Source organism: Rhinatrema bivittatum, chromosome 3 (assembly GCF_901001135.1).
Source record: "Rhinatrema bivittatum chromosome 3, aRhiBiv1.1, whole genome shotgun sequence".
NCBI classification, from domain to species: domain Eukaryota; kingdom Metazoa; phylum Chordata; class Amphibia; order Gymnophiona; family Rhinatrematidae; genus Rhinatrema; species Rhinatrema bivittatum.
The window spans coordinates 198109937-198129267 of NC_042617.1; the positions used below are offsets into that span (position 1 = coordinate 198109937).

Consider the following 19331-nt stretch of genomic DNA (forward strand, 5'->3'; position numbering starts at 1 on the left):
TTACCCTCATGTTTCTGTTAGGGTAGTAAATGCTGCTTTGTGCAGATTACCCACAAGCCTTATGATATCTCTTACAGATGGGCACAAATTCTGTTATCCTTGCCTGAGTCCAGACCACAACCAGGCAAGAAGAAGCCCAGAGTGAGCTAACCCCACCCCAATGTGCCTGTCCTGTTTGGGTGGGGCCATAACAGAATTTATAGTCTCTTTGGGGCAGGGACCCTGGCTAGTGGTAGACATAGTCTCTTTCCTCTCCAAGGTATGGATCTTTTGTTGGATGGGGGAGGGGGGCGGAGTTATCTTCCAAGACCCTAAGTGCTAAGGGTGTGTTTCTGGAATGTTTGTGTGCCCCTGGGAGGGGAGCATCCCGAGATAAAGTTCACACTGTGGGCCCATTTTGCAAAAAAAAAAAAAAAAAAAACCCTTCCAGACTCTGAAGTGGTATCCAGAAATAAAGTTTACTTGCAGATAAGCAGTGGCAAATGGGCTCAATTTATTCAGTCTCAGTCCCATAATTAATCTGTGCACTTTACAGTTCTTTCTCTCAGTCTGTGTAGAAGTATCCCTCACAAAGACCCAAGGTGTCCCCACTTCCAAGGAGTAAATGGAGTGGAGGCCCTGGGTGGAAAAGGTGCCTGCTTTTGGTTGTGTGGCATGGATTCCCATCCAACTCTGCATAAAAATATACAAAATAATCTTGGCACAGAGGGTTGCAAAATTCTCTCCTTCTCACCAGGGCGAAGACTCCTGTGTGGTTCCTCAGTGCTCTCAATTTATTTGTTACTCACAATTCATTGTTCTCTTGGTGCTTGGAACCTTTAAGTGCAAGGTGATGCATATAGGGAAAAATAACCCATGCTATAATTACACAATGTTGGGTTCCATATTAGGTGCTACAACCCAAGAAAGAGATCTAGGCATCATAGTGGATAACACATTGAAATCATCGGTTCAGTGTGCTGCGGCAGTCAAAAAAGCAAACAGAATGTTGGGAATTATTAAAAAGGGAATGGTGAATAAAACGGAAAATGTCATAATGTCTCTGTATCGCTCCATGGTGAGACCGCACCTTGAATACTGTGTACAATTCTGGTCACCGCATCTAAAAAAAGATAGAATTGTGATGGAGAAGGTACAGAGAAGGGCTACCAAAATGATAAGGGGAATGGAACAGCTCCCCTATGAGGAAAGACTAAAGAGGTTAGGACTTTTCAGCTTGGAGAAGAGACGACTGAGGGGGGATATGACAGAGGTGTTTAAAATCATGAGAGGTCTAGAACAGGTGGATGTGAATCGGTTATTTACTCTTTCGGATAGTAACATAGAAACATAGAAGTGACGGCAGAAGAAGACCAACGGCCCATCCAGTCTGCCCAGCAAGCTACGCAGTTAATCCATTTTTTCCCCCCTTTTTCTCCCTCCCACCCGTCTCTATTGGCTTGGATAAGTTGGATAAGTTGGCTTGGATAAGTTCTTGGAGTAGAAAGCCTAGGGGGCACTCCATGAAGTTAGCATGGGGCACATTTAAAACTAATCGGAAAAAGTTCTTTTTTACTCAATGCACAATTAAACTCTGGAATTTGTTGCCAGAGGATGTGGTTAGTGCATTTAGTATAGCTGTGTTTAAAAAAGGATTGGATAAGTTCTTGGAGGAGAAGTCCATTACCTGCTATTAAGTTCACTTAGAGAATAGCCACTGCCATTAGCAACGGTAACATGGAATAGACTTAGTGTTTGGGTACTTGCCAGGTTCTTATGACCTGGATTTGCCACTGTTGGAAACAGGATTCTGGGCTTGATGGACCCTTGGTCTGACCCATTATGGCATTTTCTTATGTTCTTATGAATCCAGATGAAACAGCAGTTTCTGGGGTTCCCTTCGTGTACGAAGGGGCAGTCACACACTTCCTCCTGAGTCTCAAACACAAAATGTATTCCCTTGTAAACCAATTTAACAACAGAGGGTCCTGGTACTGGGTCACCACCTCCTCCATCCTTATCAAGGTGTATAGGGGCAGGTCTTCCCTAACCTGAGCAACCCCAAAAACAGGGTTCCCCAATCCTCGATTCCAGGTGCTGCACAGCGTTTCACCAGGCCTCCTACCAAGAAAATGTAAAAGCCTAAACTATACCCAGAGGGATATCCCAACCAGCTAGTAAGTAGACTGGATGGAAACCCTCTAACCCATGTCAGCTTCCACAGGCTGGATTAGCCTGCTTTTTATGACTGGATCAGAAAATTAAAGGGTAAACTCCTGAACTTCCTCCTAACTTCACAAAACCCATAAAGGACTGCCCACAGACACCTCTCCCCCACCCCCCTCCCCCAGGGAGCTGCTTAAAAAAAAAACTCTCAGGGGATGGCCATTCCAGACCCCTCAAAAGGAGGGGCTGCTTTTGAATGCTATCCTCTCCTTTACAAATCTATAATACTCTAGCTGGAAAATAGGACTTTCCCTGGGCTTACTAGCAACTGAAATTGGCTATTGGTCACAAGCGGTTTTAAGAACTGTATCTGCGGTAAGGTGATATTCTTTACAGATGAGCATAGATTGCGTTATCATTGCCTGAGTCCAGCCCACAACCAGGCAAACTATTATGTCTGTGGACAGATATCCCTATAGATTGAACATCCTAGGTTGTATAAAACAGATGAACTGCATAAGTCTCTTAGAAGTCGCAGTCGGTCCTTTTTCCATTTGCCTTGCCAAAAAAAGAGTTAAGTAGGAGCTCCTCAAAAATTCCCAAAACCTTGGGGGTCAAGTAGTGCTGACCATCCTGCATCGAGGAAAAAGCAGATTCATTCTTCGGGGCTATCAGAGCAACTGGCACTGAAAAAACTTGTCTAAACACAGTGCATCTGTGCCTTTGATACACAGTGTACCAGCCCCCTCAATGCATGGCACAGTGATGGTGTCTAATGATCTGAAGTCAGCGAAACAATGTGACAAGGCGATAGCTAAAGCCAGAAGAATGCTGGGCTGCATAGAGAGAGGAATATCGAGTAAGAGAAAGGAAGTGGTTATCCCCTTGTACAGGTCCTTGGTGAGGCCTCATCTGGAGTACTGTGCTCAGTTCTGGAGACCATATCGTCGAAGGGACAGAGACAGGATGGAGACGGACCAGAGAAGGGCGACCAAAAAGGTGGAGGGTCTTCATCGAATGACTTATGAGGAGAGATTGAAGAATCTAAATATGTACATCCTGGAGGAAAGGAGGAGCAGAGGTGATATGATACAGACTTTCAGATACTTGAAAGGTTTTAATGATCCAAAGATAACGACAAACCTTTTCTGCTGGAAAGAAAATCAGCAGAACCAGGGGTCACGATTTGAAGCTCCAGGGAGGAAGACTCAGAACCAATGTCAGGAAGCATTTCTTTACGGAGAGGGTGGTGGATGCCTGGAATGCCCTTCTGGAAGAAGTGGTGAAGACCAGAACTGTGCAGGACTTCAAAGGGGCGTGGGATAAACACTGTGGATCCATAAAGTCTAGAGGATGGCTCACGGGAATGACGGCTACTACCTGGAAATAATACCCTTATTCAATAAACATACACACGGTTAATGCGACTCCAACATTGCTCTAAGCTTCAACGGCAAGAGGAAATGTGGAAAAAAGGATTTGCATTCACAAAAAAGTGAGGAGTAGCTTGCTTGTTACGGTGGTTACTACCCCAAACCAAATAAGCCTGATACTTCATTTTCAATGCATATCCAGCGTAGCTCTCTGCTTCAATGGCAGGGGGGAATGAAGAAACGTGGATCTATATACAGACAACAACCAACAAGGACTGAATTACATAGTCTGGGTAAACAAATAAGCATGGGTGTAGCTTGCTTGTTACGCGGTTACTACCCTGAATCAATTAAGCCTGATACTTCACTTGAAATACATATGCAGCGCAGTTCACTGCTTCAACGGCAGGGGGAATGAAGAAAAGTGGATTTATATTCAGACAACCAATAAGGACTGAATTGCACAGGATGGGTAAACAAATAAGCGTGGGAATAGCTTGCTTATTGCGGCGGTTACTACTCCTAACTAATTAAGCTAGATATTTCACTTAGATGCAGTTCCAACACTGCTCTCTACATTAATGGCGGGGGTGGAAGGGAAATAGAACCAAAAGGTTATTAAGGGCCATATGTATATAACCCTTTCCTTCCTTACCCTCTCTTTCCTTCCCGTTCCAATTTGCTCCCCATCCCTCCTATACCCCCAGTTTTTCGCCTTGATACTAGATTAAGTTATGCAATCACATTTATTTTACTCTATATTTCTACCTAATATTCCGTTAATTAAGTTGTTCTTGATATTGTATTTTACTGTTTTAATTTTTTGTGGAATTCAGATATTATTATACTGTTATATGTACACGCAACTGCGTATTTTTGTTCTATGTACACCGACGTGATATCTTTGATGAGCGGCGGTATATAAAAACCAATAAATAAATAAATAAGAGTAATAACAAGTAAAAAACAAGGGCCAAGAGTAAAAAACAAGTGCGAAAGCTTGCTGGGCAGACTGGATGGGCTGTTTGGTCTTCTTCTGCCGTCATTTATATGTTTCTATGTTTTTATGAGATCTTTTCAGACCCAAGGTACTTTGTCTCACAAGGAAATTCACTATCAGATAAATGTACTGGAACTGAGAGCAATCAGATCTTCTCTGACGACTTTCATGCATCTTCTCCAAGGAAAAAGCATTTTGATTCAAAGCGACAACCAAGTCGCCATGTTTTATGTTAGCAAACAGCGATGCACAAGGTCATGGACTCTCTGCCAGGATGCGCTAAAGATTTGATAATGGGCAAGCAGGAATCAAGCTGTCTTACAAGCCACTTATTTTCCAAGGATCTTCAACACACTAGCGGATCATCTCAGCAGAGTTTTCTGACCACACAACAATCAATAGCCAACACACTATTTGACTTATGGGTCTACCAATAGTCAACCTATTTGCATTGGAACAAAACAAAAAGCTGGAGATTTTTTGCTCGATTCTACTCAGCAAACTCAGATTAGATCAGGACACTTTCCTGCTCGGTTGGAACACAGGTCTCGTATATGCTTTTCCATCAATAATACTGATCACCAGAACAGTGTACAAAAACAAGCTCGCCTGATCCTCATAACTCCAGTGTGGCCCAGACAGATATGGTTTGCATATCTTGTACAGTTTTCTAGCAGTCCTCCCATCTCTCTGGGGACAGACCTTGCCTTGTGAAAATACGGAAGAACAATGTTCTATCCAAACCTTTGATCCCTTAACCTGGCATCTTGGATGTTGAATGCTCAGTAATAGATGATTTCTCTTTGCCTAGAGAGATTGAAGACATAATAATTTCAGCCAGGATGCCATCAACTTGTAAAGCCTATGGTTTTAAATGAAAAAAATTTTCCCCATGATATCAACTAAATGCTTTGGACCTATTTTCTTACTAGCCTAAACAATTGCTGACCTATTTGCTCTTTCTGTCTGAATCAGGCATTGCTACATCTTCTGAAAGGGTATATCTCAGAACCATAGCAGATTATTTTACAATTGATAATAAACCTCTCTCAACTCACCCATTGGGGTAGAGATTTATGAAAGGCTTATGGCACATTAAACCTCTGGTACAGAAACCTTCAATAACATGGGACCTGAATGTTGTCCTCTCTCAATTGATGAAACCTTTTGAACCATTAGGCTCAGCTTCCTTTAAATTCTTCACATGCAAAGTAGTGTTTCTTGTGACAGTAACATCAGCCAGAAGAGTCAGCGCACTCCAAGCACTGGTATCCAACATATATGCAACTTTTCCACAATAGAGTGGTTTTATGAACTCGCCCAAAGTTTCTCCCAAAAGTCATCTCAGCTTTCTATAGCAATCAATCCATTGTATTGCTTACCTTCTTTCCAAGATCACATGCATATGAACTTAAGAAAACCCTTTAGTACTTTGGATTGCAAAAGAGCCTTAGCCTACTACAAGAAAAGAACTCAACTGTAACATCAAGCCTCAAAACTATTCATATCTTAATGATCCTAATAGGCTGGGCATAGCAGTCACCAAAGATACTTTTTCCTGCTGGATAGTGGACTGCATTCAGCACTGCTACACAATTACAGGCCTACAAATTATAGACTGTCAAAGCTCATCAAGTAAGAGCTATGGTCTCTTCAGTTGCTCACCTCTGAGGTGTGACACTGGAAGACATCTACAAAGCTGCAACGTGGTCATCAGTACACACTTTTATGTCCCACTACTGTTTGTACAATTTCTCGAAAACTGACAGTAAATTTGGACATACAGTTCTCGCGGTAGTCTACACTCCATGGTAGAGACCAGGTTGCTTATTGAGTAAATGCTCCACTGCAACCCTCAGCTTGGGACTCCCAACATGTCATGGCTAATTCAGCCTGCTTATCGACAGAAAAAGCAAGTTTGCTTACCTAAAACAGTGCTTTTTGTAGATAGCAGGATGAAATAGCTATACTAAATACCTGCCGACCTCCCTGGAGAGATTGGCTCCATTATCGACTGAGGAGACTCATGAGGCAACACCCACGTGGGAATTCCTGCATATGCTCAATACAGCTAAAAGTTCTACTAGCTAGGAGAGTCAAGTCTATTCGATGCTACCGGATGACATCATCCACTTGTCTTAGCTAATTCATCCTGCTATCCATGGAAAACAACATTTAAGATAAGCATAATTCTTTAAAGGTTTTCAAGTTTGCATTTAATTTTTTGGGAAATAGTTGTCAGTAAAAGCTCGATAACTCCTATTACTTAAAGGCCCATTTTGCCTCTTCCCAGGTATAACTCATATTAGTACCACATTTAAAAGTAAATCAAGACACAATATGGGTTCCAATACTCAGAAAATTGGTGAGAAAACAAATTATATTATCACCTGCTTAGTTTCAGTAATGCAATATCTGCCCTGTTGGGCCCCTTAAACATTTGCACTACTTGTCTGATTTGCTTGGATGCCTCGTTGCCAGTTTCTCTGTGTATTCCAAGGTACACTTTGTATGAAGAAGGTCTATTTGATCTGTTAAAAAAAAAAAAAGGTTATTACTCGGTGAGATCAAAACAATCACAGTTACCCCCTTTTCTCAGAGTGGGATGTACACACTGCATTGAAAGCCATTGGCAGTGCATGCTACATTCGCAACAGGACTGCCACAGTTCTTAATACTTTATGTGTGTATGTGTGTGTGTGTGTGTGTGTGGGGCATATTAACTGGACTTTGGTATGGTAGATATTCATACCAAGGAGACTATGATGCGATAGTCATAAACTAGGAACAGTGTACCATCAAATAATGACCACAGCAACTGTATAGAACATGGGGGGGGGGGGGGGGGGGGAGAGAAAATTGAAATTTTCAAAAGTCATTTATCCAGGTAACTAAGTTGTCTGACAATTGCCCACTCTACACACAGGTAACAGTATGTATGGGAAATCAACACACATACTTTTACCTGCAGGAAAAAAGAGGTGAGCTCAGAAGTGAGATTAAGCCAGGGGAGGCAATGATACTCCTAATTTTTGTATTTTCAAAACCACCTGTATTGTTTTTCAGAAGAAAGATATCTGCAAAAAAGAAAAGAAGGTGCAAATCTCTATGGTTACTTTTCCCGCTAATCAACCATCAATGGGAGAGTATGATGCATATACTTTCTCCTTGAGAACTGTTGCAAAGTCTGTGGGTAAAGGTACTCATGTGGTTTCTGCAACTATGCATGGGTATTTGAAAATTGCCCTGTATAAGGGTGATTTTGAATAGCCTTTGTTGTTTGCAATGTATGCAGGCATTGTTTAGCCTGTGTGCAATGCAGCAAATTTCAAAGGGAAACTGGCAGTCGCAAACGGCTTGCACTTAAAGTGGCCATGTACTTCACACTTGCTACTTGTGCAGCCAGCTGGAGAGGTGAAGGGGCCAAAATAGTACATGCAGATTTGAAAATCACATGTACATGTGTTGTTTTCCGTGCCCACCTCTGGGAACGTGTCTCTTTTACCCGGCTAAATGTGCACATGCTGTGGAAGCCCGTTCATAAATGTAGTCATTCAGAGGCAGGGCAATCTTAATCCAAGCCACATTTTGCCCATGTAAATAGCTTTGAAAATTGTCCTCTATACAAGCATGATAGCTGATGACAGAAAAAGAACTAGTCCAGTCAGTTTGCTCAGTTATTCTTGTGGACAACGCCAAAGATATATCACAGCTGCCGCTCCCAGAGCTTGATCATCTGTAAGATGTCGATGACAGTTTTTGTAGTCATTCTCCTATCTCCTTTGTACTGCATCCCTCTGGGTAGCTGAGCAGGAAAGATCCCCTCATTAGTTTACACTCACCCCTCTCTGCCCATGTCCAACCACAAGCTCACACAATAATTCAAACAAACACCAACACCAGCTTGACTGCAATCTAAACATCTGGCCTCCTAACCCTTTTCAGACAGCTGTCTGCGTCAGCTCCTCCAGGTCTGCCACTAGCCTCCAGAAATAGGTCTCATTCTCTGAGAGACAGAAGCTCTTTGCATCAGATGCACACATACAATTTCTCACCGGCAGGTAAAAAAAATCATACATGTGACACTCAATGCAAAAGACTGGGAAGCCCCCCTCTTGCTGCTGGACTGCTGCCTTCATCTTAAATTTGTTCAGGTCCTAGTTAAATTTTAGGTTGCTATGGGAGTAGGATTGTGTACAATTAGGGTTCCTTAAAAATATTAGTGTATTGACACTTGCCTATAAATTAAAGGATGAGCTAGGGTTGGGGGGAGAAGGGTGGGAGGGGGTAAATATAAACACACAAACTTCTGTTTGTTGCCTGCCTTTCTGACTACCTATTTAAAATGAAAATACTGAAAATACTAAAAAAAAGATCCATGGACAGATGAAACACCATAGATTTGTATTAAATAAAAAGTATCATCTGATAAGTAATCCAAGCAAACAAAACAATAATAAAGTGCATGTGAGGGATAATCCTCAAAATTTTAATCTACCAGTAACACTTTTACTGATTAACCAGCATTGCCATCATCGCCCCCTCCATCCATGACATGAAAATAAAAAAAAAATTGTTGAGATTTTAAAAATGCTTTATCATGATGATTAAAAACACAGTCTTATAGATAGATATAATAAACGTTTCATTAATGATAACACAAACTTTCATTTAAACAAAGTTATCTGAATCAACATGGTATTTGCTGATCCTTAAAGTACCCAACACAGGCCGTGTTTCAAAATTGAAACCATTTGTTAGCAGTGATATAGCAAGAATAATGTTAATTTCCCCCTGAAGATGAAATTTTCAGTTTTGAAAAGCAGCCCGAGTTGGGTACTTTAAGGGTCAACAAACACCACATGGATTCAGATAAATTTGTTTAAATGAAAGTTCAGGTTATTAATAATGAAATGTTTATTATCTCTATAAGACTGTGGTTTTTACCATCACAAAATAGCATTTAAAAAACTCATCTTTTTTTTTTAATTTTCTTGGCATGGATAGAGGGGTGCGATGATGACATTACTGTCTGATCAATAAAAGTGTTACTAGTAACTTCAAATTTGAGCATTATCCCTCACATACACTTTATTGTTGTTTTGTTCACTTGGATTACATATCAGATGATATTTTTTATTTAAACAGAACAGTGCCATCTGTTGGCCTATCCCCTGGAAGATTTGAGGGAAAGAGAAGATATGAAAGAGACATTTAAATATCTCCAAGGAATAAATGCATAAGGCCTGATATTCAAAGCACATTCCGCGCTATTTAGCAGATAAGCGGGATTATACAGCTAAGTAACAGCTTTTAGACAGGAAAACAAGGAAAGGATGATTTCCTCTTTCTCCCAAACTCCAACTCACTTTTGCAGAACTCTAGAGCTGTCTCTTGAAATGTATCTTCTAAAATACTGGATTAATTCAATAAAGGGAATGCACTAGACAATGCTTTAGTCCACTTCTTATTACTCACCACTCTCAATAGAGAAATCCACATACTGTATCTGGCAAGGATTCTTTAAGTCCTTCCGTATATGACATTTTTTCATTTACATACGCAAACATGCTAATTTTAGCATGATCATGCCAATATCTTTCTAAAGCACTTTAACATGCATGTTAAGGCCTTTTTGCATAGCATACTATTTTTAACATGTATAGGAGGGCCTTACGTGCACATAAAAGTTTATTGTATACGCCCCACAATGTCTATATATAGTTTTCACTCTCGTTCTCAGTTGCAGGGTGCATCAAATCTTTACACATCAATTCAACAGAAATAAAAGACTTACCGTGTTAAGCAATGATCAGCAGTGAGAACCCATTCTGGTGCTATCAAAGTGCCTCCACAGAAGTGCAAGTCAAAACTGGAAAAGAAAAATATCAGGCTCAGAATATTCCAGTATTATATTGCTGGGTACCTTTCCTACCTTTTCACACCCTCCTTAAAGAAAGTGCCCTTTTATTCTTACCAATATGCCAACATGAAATCACTGGGAAGGGGAAGGGTAGTATATTCAAGCATTTTTTGATACATTTGTGTTGATGTTCATTCTTTGAGGAATAATCATAAGATTTAAATAGAGAACACTGATTGACTTTATCACAAAAGACTTTGCAAAACCTTATCAGGGAAGAAAAAGGGAAATAGTCTTTGGCCTGGTCTCAAAATTCATGCATGCATGAATCCACATTCTTACTATTTGACAGTTACTTACACTCTACACAGGTAAAAGAAAAGGCAGAGTTATGAGAAGAGAGATGTTATCAGTGAAGATTTTTTCCATATGCTGTGAACTTTTCATATATCTTCTATATATATAATGCACTTAGGAGGGAATGGTTTCTGCATGCAGTAGAGGACTGGAAGGCTCATCTGCATACTTTTCCCAGCAGCCCTAGCAGAAGACTTCAGAGGATACCACGCACAGTCTAAGCTTTAACTTTCACAGCTCCCACATGGTTTCCTGCAGCAGAGAACTGGAAGGCTCATTTGTATACTTTTCCCAGCAGCTCCATCTGAGGACTCCAGTGGACACTGTGAAATCTCTAGGATTAGCTTTCGCAATGCCCATGCTGTTTCCAGCTGCAGAAAAATAGAAGTCTTATATCTTCCAGCAACCCCAGCAGAGGACACAACACTGCACTGTTTAAGCTTTCACAGACCTCTCATTCTTTTTAGCAGGAAGAGACCAGAAGACTCATCTGCATACTTCTCCCAGCAACCCCAGCAGAAGACTCTAAAGGACACTACAAGCAATCTTGGCTACAGCTCCCACAATCCAGTTTCCAAAACCCTCTTCTTTTCAGCAGCAGAGGATCAGAAGGCATGTGCCAAAACACCACTTCCTATACATTTTCAACAGATTTATATATTTGATATAATTACAGGGAATTAGTTCAAAACAAGCATTAATAATTAGAGATGTGCAGTCGTTTATCACGAATTAGGCAATTACAACGAAATTGCCTAATTCGTAGTGGTTCGGGGGCCCCGAAACCCGAAAAGGATTTTCCCCGAACTTCGGGGAAATTTCGTTTTTCGGGTTTGCATGGGGAGAGGGGCACATTTTTTTTTTTAAATTAAAAACCACCCCAAACCACCCCAAACATTTAGATTTACTATAATACAACCCCCCCCCCATCCTGATCCCTCCCCAAGACTTACGAACATCCCTGGTGGTCCAGCGGGGTCCCGGGTGCCATTTGTTCCTCCGTGCCCATGTGCGCCATTGCCAGCCTTGCTCAAAATGGTGCCGAATAGCCTCTGAACTACTATGTCACAGGGGCTACCGGCGCCATTGGTCAGCCCCTGTCACATGGTAGGAGAACCGACCAATGGCGCCGAAAGCCCCTGTGTCATAGTATGGGCAAAGGCTATCGGCGCCATTTTGATTACTGGCAGCCAACAACGAAATCGTTCCCGGACCCCCGCTGGACCCCCAGGGATTATTGGCAAGCCTTGGGTGGGTCAGGCTCGGACCACCAGGGATGTTCGTAAGTCTTGGAGAGGGATCGGGATGGTGGGGGGAGTTTGTATGTATGTACGAAAATGATTTTAAATGCTTGGGGTGGGGTTTTTTTAAGCTTCGTTTCCCGCTTCGTTTTTTGGCCCAGTTTTGGGTTTCCTCGTTTCGTTTTTCAAAAAAACTAAACGAGAAAACCCGAATTTTACTACGAAGTATCCGAGTCAAAAAACAACCCGGTAGAAAAAAACGAAGCACATCTCTATTAATAATGAGTGTAACTGGGGTGGTTATAAGTAGATTGATTATAGCCTCTGGAAGATCACTGACAAATATAAAATAAACCAATAGATTAAAAGTACTTTAGATTAGTTTACACATCCCTGATCCACTGCTAACAGCTGAACAAAATTAAGATGTAAACAGTATTCCAGTAGTGAGAGGTGGGCTATCTAGTCATCTGCACTGAGTGCCATATATATGATTATCAACCAGCTGGTGAGAGACTGTATGTGTGCACTCGTGCAAATAGTTCCTAGCCCTCAGAGAATGAGTCTGATATCTGGAGGCTAGAGTGGCTGGGGCTTGAGCTGGTGGGAGGGGAGGCAGGCTGTTCTGTGCCTGGGGGAAACAGTTCAGCCTGGGGGAGCAGATTGTGCTGGAACTGGAGGAGAGGAGCTTGACCTAGAGGAACTGGCTCTGCTGGGGCTAGGAGAGTTCAGGATGTGCTGAGGCTGCTGAGGGAGTGGTGAGGGCTGGCTATGCTGAGGCTGCAGAACATAGTTCCCTCTAAGATGAGTGCATGAATGATTACTCTTACATTTTGGAGCATCGCTCACAGGTTTTACATGGTTGCTCACATGCTTATTTTCTTTGTGCTATATACAGAAATAAAATGCTAATACTGATGCTCAAAAACTGTTGGTTTAAAAAACTTGTTGCTCACATGAAAAAAAATGTGCACATACCTAGTCACTCCTTGGAGGGAACATTGCTGCATGGTTGGGGGCAGAGCTGGAGGTGGAGGGCAATAAATTGGAGCTTCCTGGGGATTGAGAGGCTGTGCTGAAGTCGGGACTGGGCTGGAGGGGGGGGGGGGAAGCAGACTGTGCTGCTACTGGGATTGCAGGGATGGGAGGGTAGCCTGTGATGGGCTGACTATGCTTTGCTGGGACTTGGAGCAGGAGGGTAATAATTTATAGGGGCCTCTGAGGAATTTCCACAGGTGTTAGCTAGTTATAAAATAATGGCCTTCTCCAATAGCTGAAAGCGTGTGTAGGGAACTGGCATTCAATTTCTAGACCTGGGTTTTTGTTCCTGAGGTGAAGAAAGCTCCAGGCATCATTAATGGGGCAATACCAACCAGCCAATCCAAAAGCACTCACAGTTCATGCCCCTTGGCAAAAGAGCTGTCATTAACTTGCTTGGCTGAGGAACATAGGAATGCTGTGAATGAATGCCCAGTGTCTCCACTACAGCACTTCTAGCACCACTATCTCCTGGGTGACAGTGAGTGAAGTTCAAACAAGCTCTGATTTGCCTGAATGCCAGGAATCAGAAGAAGTTAACCAATCCAAAAAAACCCCCAAAAACCTCAGTAAAAATAAATAAAATAAAAAATTACAAAATGGGCAAAAGCATTTAGTAAATACTGTATGCCCCTAAGTTTGTAAATATTGAGAGATTGATATTCAAAACCCATTTAGACGGATAACTGAAAAGTTATCCGTCTAAATGGCAAAACCGGCATATTCTAGCCCAGGGGTGGCCAACTCCGGTCCTCGAGAGTCACCAATTGGCCTGGTTTTCAGGATATTCACAACAAAAATGCATAAGATAGATTTGCATACAATTGAGGCAGTGCCAGCAATAATTTAGCCACAAGTCGGGGGTGTTCCAGGAGTGGGCAGGAGGTGTTTTGGGGAGGAGCGGAGTTAGCCGATGAACTTATGCAACTAACTCTGGTCATGCCACTGACCTCTCCGAAAGTTATCTGAGTAAACATATTGAGCTAACTTTAAGATAGCTGGGTATATTCAGTGGCACGACTGCATTGCTGAATACACCCTGCTAGTTAGCTGGATATGCTTATCTGGCTAACTAGCCAAGCCGCTCAGCGGCTGAATATTGCCCTCTGAGTTTTTCAAACTTTGAACTCATATATACTACAAGGCGCAATAGCTGCCTTTATAGTGATCATCTTTAAGATGAGGTCAATATTCAGCCACTGGATCTCCAGGTAAGTTATCCAGCTAAACTTGTCCAGATAACTTAAACTGAATATTTTGCAGTGCAGCCATAATACTGCTCATACCTGAGGTACGACAGGACTTACCCAGATAACTTACCAGGTACGCTGAATATCAGCGTCATCCAGCTAAGTTATCTAGGTAAGTTAGCACTGTCCTGGAATGCTACCAAAATACCTCCAGTTTATCCAGATAAGTTTTATCTGGCTAAAAACGTATCCAGCTGAATCAGCGGCAATTGATTTGCGCATCCAATGGCGGGTTAACAGTGCGCTCTGTTAACCCGCCATTGGATGCGCGTTTTCAACGTGCTAGCATTACCCCTTATTCAGTAAGGGGCCGAAAACGCACGTCCAATCCCCTGAACCTAATAGCGCCCGCAACATGCAAATGCATGTTGATGGCCCTATTAGGTATTCCCTCGCGATTCAGAAAACAAACTGTACAGCCAAGCCGCACATTTTGCTTTCAGAAATTAGCGCCTACCCAAAGGTAGGCGCTAATTTCTTCGGGCACCGGGAAAGTGCACAAAAAAGCAGTAAAAACTGCTTTTCTGTGCACCCTCCGACTTAATATCATGGCGATATTAAGTTGGAGGTCCCGAAGGGTAAAAAAAGTACAAAAAAAATTAAAAAAAATATTTGAAGTCAGCCCGCGGCTGTCGGGTCGAAAACTGAACGCTCAATTTTGCCGGCGTCCGGGTTCCGAGCCCGTGGCTGTCAGCAGGCTCGAGAACAGACGCCGGCAAAATTGAGCATCGGCTGTCAAACCTGCTGACAACTGCTGCTCCGGTCCAAAAGGAGGTGCTAGGGATGCGCTAGTGTCCCTAGCACCTCCTTTTGCCTGTTTTTACCACCAGGTCTCATTTAAATACAGAATTGCGCGCCCAGGAGAGTGGCCTGTGCGCGCGCCGGGAGAGTGGGCGTTCGCCTGCTCTCCCGCGGACTTTACTGTATTGGCCCGTTAGTTTGTCCAGCTAAATGCCAAACTTAATCAATATGGACCCTCACTGTGTCTATGATTCTGCCTGGTATGTTAAGCATTATTCAATAGGGGCAACTGATATGACCAGAGAATGCTGACAGTAGAACCTTCATCTGCTCATAGTAAGATGAATTTGCTGGCAAAGAGCGCTTAAATCTTGAGAAAAAAATTCTTGGAGGGTTAAACTATTACTGGCTGTTTATATTGTGTGTTAGTTTTAAGGCTGGTATTTGTTTGCCAATATTAGAATTGTGTGCGTATGGAAATTGATTTTGATTAATTCTGTGAGCTATTAAAGTTAGTATTTGTTTATCAGTGTTAGTCCAGAGAGAGAGCTGACTGCAAAACCTTCATTTGCTGGTGGTAAGCTGGACTTGCTTGCAAAGTATGCTTAAATTTTGAACATAAATTCTGTATGACAAAAATCTTAACTTCTTCCACTGGATGGTTTTTTCCCAGCCATTTTTACCAAACCCACTGACAAGAATAATTCACTGCATTTTATTTTTATTTTTATTTATTATTTATTTTAAAAGATTTCCATTCCACCCTTCTTACATTCTGTTAGGTTTTGTGTGTGTTTGTGGGCCCTTGGCCCAAGGTAAGAGATGGTACTGCCCACAGGGAGAAGCCGCACTGAACCTCACCGTCGGGAGGCGAGGTCTGGCAGCTGGATACATAGCACAGCAGAGCTGGTGAGAGAGAGAAGAGAGAGGGAGAGAAAGGGCCCGGATGGAGCTGGTATGAAGATCCCGGAAGGTGGAGCCACGGGAGCGTCAGCAGGTAGCTGACATCAGTATTCCAGCACAGGAGGTCTTAGAGTCTCTTTAAGTATAAGTAGGCGCAGCCCGCAGAGCGGGGTGCGCTGGCAAATCACACAGTCACAAAAAAGGTGCCTTCCTCTTGGATCCTTTGGCCTCTTGCGAGCGTTCACGAAGGTGGCAGTTAATGCGGCCAGCGAGGTCTATGAGAGAGTCCAGAACCTCCGGAGGTTCTCATGCCGCTAATTCGTCTTTGATACGCGGGCTTAATCTTTCAAGGAAGATGGCCCGTAGGCAGCCAAGGTCCCAGTGCAGCTCGGACGACAGAGTCCTAAACTCAAAGACGTAGTCGGTCAGGGTTCTGGAACCTTGTTGCAGATGAAGAAGTGTAGACCCAGAGATGGCCTTTCACCCTGGATCGTCAAAGACGGAGTGGAAAAGGACAAGGAAGCAATTTCTTATGTTCTTATGAGTCTCACACCAGTGAAGCAGGAACTGGAGGAGAAGCAATGAGGGAACTCGTTGCCAAGTCGTTAAAGGTCAGGGCCAGCGGGCTTAAGAGGCTGAGATAGATGACATCATCTGAGGGAGACGCCCCCGAGGTTCCCACCATGACGTGCTTAAGGCTGGACCAGGAGCGCGCGCATGCGCCTAAGGGACTCCGAGGGTAAGATGGCAGTCAGCAGCATCCTTGCTGCTCGAGGAGGTCCAAGAACGGAGGCAGGAGGGTCAGAGGTAACTGGCGGATGCCGTAATTCTACCCGAATGAGACAGAACAGTGAAACAGAAGGTGAGCAACAGCGGTCGCATCCATCTGTGACCGACGGGCATAACCTCCGGAAGCGGGCCCTAAGAAGGGGGTTCTTAGGGCCCGCTTCCGGAGGTTTGGGCTTCCTTGAGTGAGAGACTTGGAACTGCTTGATTAGGTCTTTGTCCAGAATATTGGCTGCCAGCTCCCAGCTATTCTCTTCTGGCCCAAGCCCTTCCCATGAGAGAAGGTATTCCCTTCGCTTCCCATGCTTTCTTATCTCCAGGATGTCCTGTAGCTGATAAGTAATGTCCTCCTCTGATGTCAGAGGTTGGGGTTCAGGTGGTTTTTTGGAGAACTCAGACAGAGGGTAGGGAAGACTCCAATGCTCTCAAGTCCTTACAAAGGGGGCTGGACCAGAGGTGACCTGTGGCAGGGGAATTCCAGATCCTTTTGCCATTTTTGTGAAGATTTTTTTCTGAGTTCCCAGGAAGAGGTTGGGGCCATCCTTACTTCCTGAAGAGGGGACATCTGTAGAGAGATCCTGTGCTCCCTGCTACTGGACCTTTCCTAAGAAAATCCCATTGTGACAACTAAAGAGGAGAACTATGAGTAAGACCTACAATTCTACTTTGAGGACACCCATCTGGCATCCACCCTGGGAGAGAGACACTTTAGAAGACTGTGCACTTTTTTGCCATCAGTATTTTTGGAAGGGGTTTTCCATTCAAAATAAGGATACCCTGTCCAACTGGGGACCTTTTTCTTCCCAACCCTGGGGGTTTAGAATTTCCAGCTCAATACTGAGAGACACTTGCACAGACAAAATGAAGAACTGTACATTTGTTGCGAAAATGCCATTTCTACTACTAAAAGAATTCTGACAATAAAGATTTCATTTGGACACTCATTTTGAGCCTCCAGTGCATTTGGTTGGCACTCATGTTCTTTAAAGTTGAAAGAGAACAGTTTCACACCCCCCCCCCCCCTCTCCAGGGCAACAACTACAGAGCCACCCCTGCCATCTTGGGCCTTGGAGGATTTAGTCCTCCCTCAATAGGAAAATGAACTCCGTCCCGGGGCCCCAAACTGTGTCAGAGTGGGAGAAAGCTGAGAATTGAACCTGAGACCTTGGTGTGCCCCTACCCTCTTGGCCCCTAAACCAGAGAGAGGGTTACAAAATGATCACTAGATTTTAAATTTTCCTTGGCCCTGAGGTCAGTGATGTTGTTTTCATTTGTTAATTCCAGCTTCAATCTACCTCCTCAAACGCACTTTTATATTTTTTATATTTTTATACTGGGTGCCAAAGGAATCCCCCTTGTAGAGCATCCAGGACTCCTCTACTCATAGCTCATGTTGTAGCTATTAGGCTCCAGTCCACATCCAGTAGATTGAAGTCCCCTACAGAGGACCTCCTCTGGTAATGCCTCTTACCTTGTCTGAATCCACTCCATTTCCTTATGCAAGAGGTCTGTATTATATTCCCTTGGAAAATTCAGCTTCTCCCTACTCTCCCTTGAGTTCAGTGCCTACTATTATGTATCTAATATAAGTGCTACTTCTCTCCCCATTTTCTCTATTATTTTTGCTGAAGAGAATATTGCTTGGGATGGACACATTTAATTCAGATCCTCATTTCCACAGTGAATACAATTATATCCAAGTCTGCCTCTGCCACAGTGGCCTATGAACCTAAGACTTTGTTAACAAAAAAATGTCAAGCATTTCTGCACATGAATCTCCAAGGCAATACTCTACTTTCCTCTCTGTTTTTCTTTGTTCTCTTATTTTTTTTTTTCCATTAATCACTTTACGAGCTCTTTCAACTTTTTCTTGCTTTTGCATCTACTGTATTGGTTGATTTATTTTTTTATTTTAGCCCTTCGGGACTTACTTTGTGAAAAAAGTTTTACTATTTGATTTATGAAAGATGGATTTGTTTTGGATATACTGTATATATGTGAGGCTCTGCAAAGATTCTTGCTGTTTTATCACCACTGTAAGAGATATAATACTACAAGCTGCAGTTTCTTTGGTTTCATACTAGTTATGGAAGAGTTAATTTATAGAATGCATGGTTACTGGCTCCTTCATGAGGATGAAGGAAAACATGACTATCATCAGCTACCTTTCTGTGTCCATATGTGTCAATTCCTTTACAAATAATATGGTTGCTTTACCCTAGTACTTTCATTATGTCTGTACTGTATATGAGCCATGACAAATATTAATGGGCTTATACAAGAAAGCTTACTTTTTCAAAGTGAAATGAGCCCAAAGTTGGCCATTCTTTCACACTTGCCCCTATGCTCTATGCATTAACCTATCCTTTGTTATTTATTCTGTACTGTTCATTTCACAGCTATCAAGACATAATAACCTAGGGGCATTGAAAGAGAATATGAGGATTCCCAGTTGTCCAAAGACTTGATGTGTTGTTTGTGAAGGGAAGGGTCCATCTTCATGTGTCATGTTGCTTGTATTGGAGTTAACAAGGTAAAATGTACATTATACATGAAGCTGTATTTTTGCAGTATGGGGGTGGGTGGGGAGTGGGTTCCACTTGTATTCATAGGTAACATTTCACAAGCTAATGC

The 19331-nt window shown here is 42.7% G+C and overlaps 1 protein-coding gene across 1 annotated transcript in view; it reads right to left on the reverse strand.

The window, feature by feature from the left end:
- The window catches only part of PLG (plasminogen), a 257526-nt gene that overhangs the window by 21487 nt on the left and 216708 nt on the right, over window positions 1–19331 (reverse strand). The window contains exons 15-16 of the mRNA XM_029594095.1: window positions 10316–10390; window positions 6909–7049 (exon numbers count right to left, since the gene is read on the reverse strand). Of these exons, the coding sequence (XP_029449955.1) occupies window positions 6909–7049; window positions 10316–10390 (216 nt within the window). The remainder of the gene's footprint in view (window positions 1–6908; window positions 7050–10315; window positions 10391–19331) is intronic.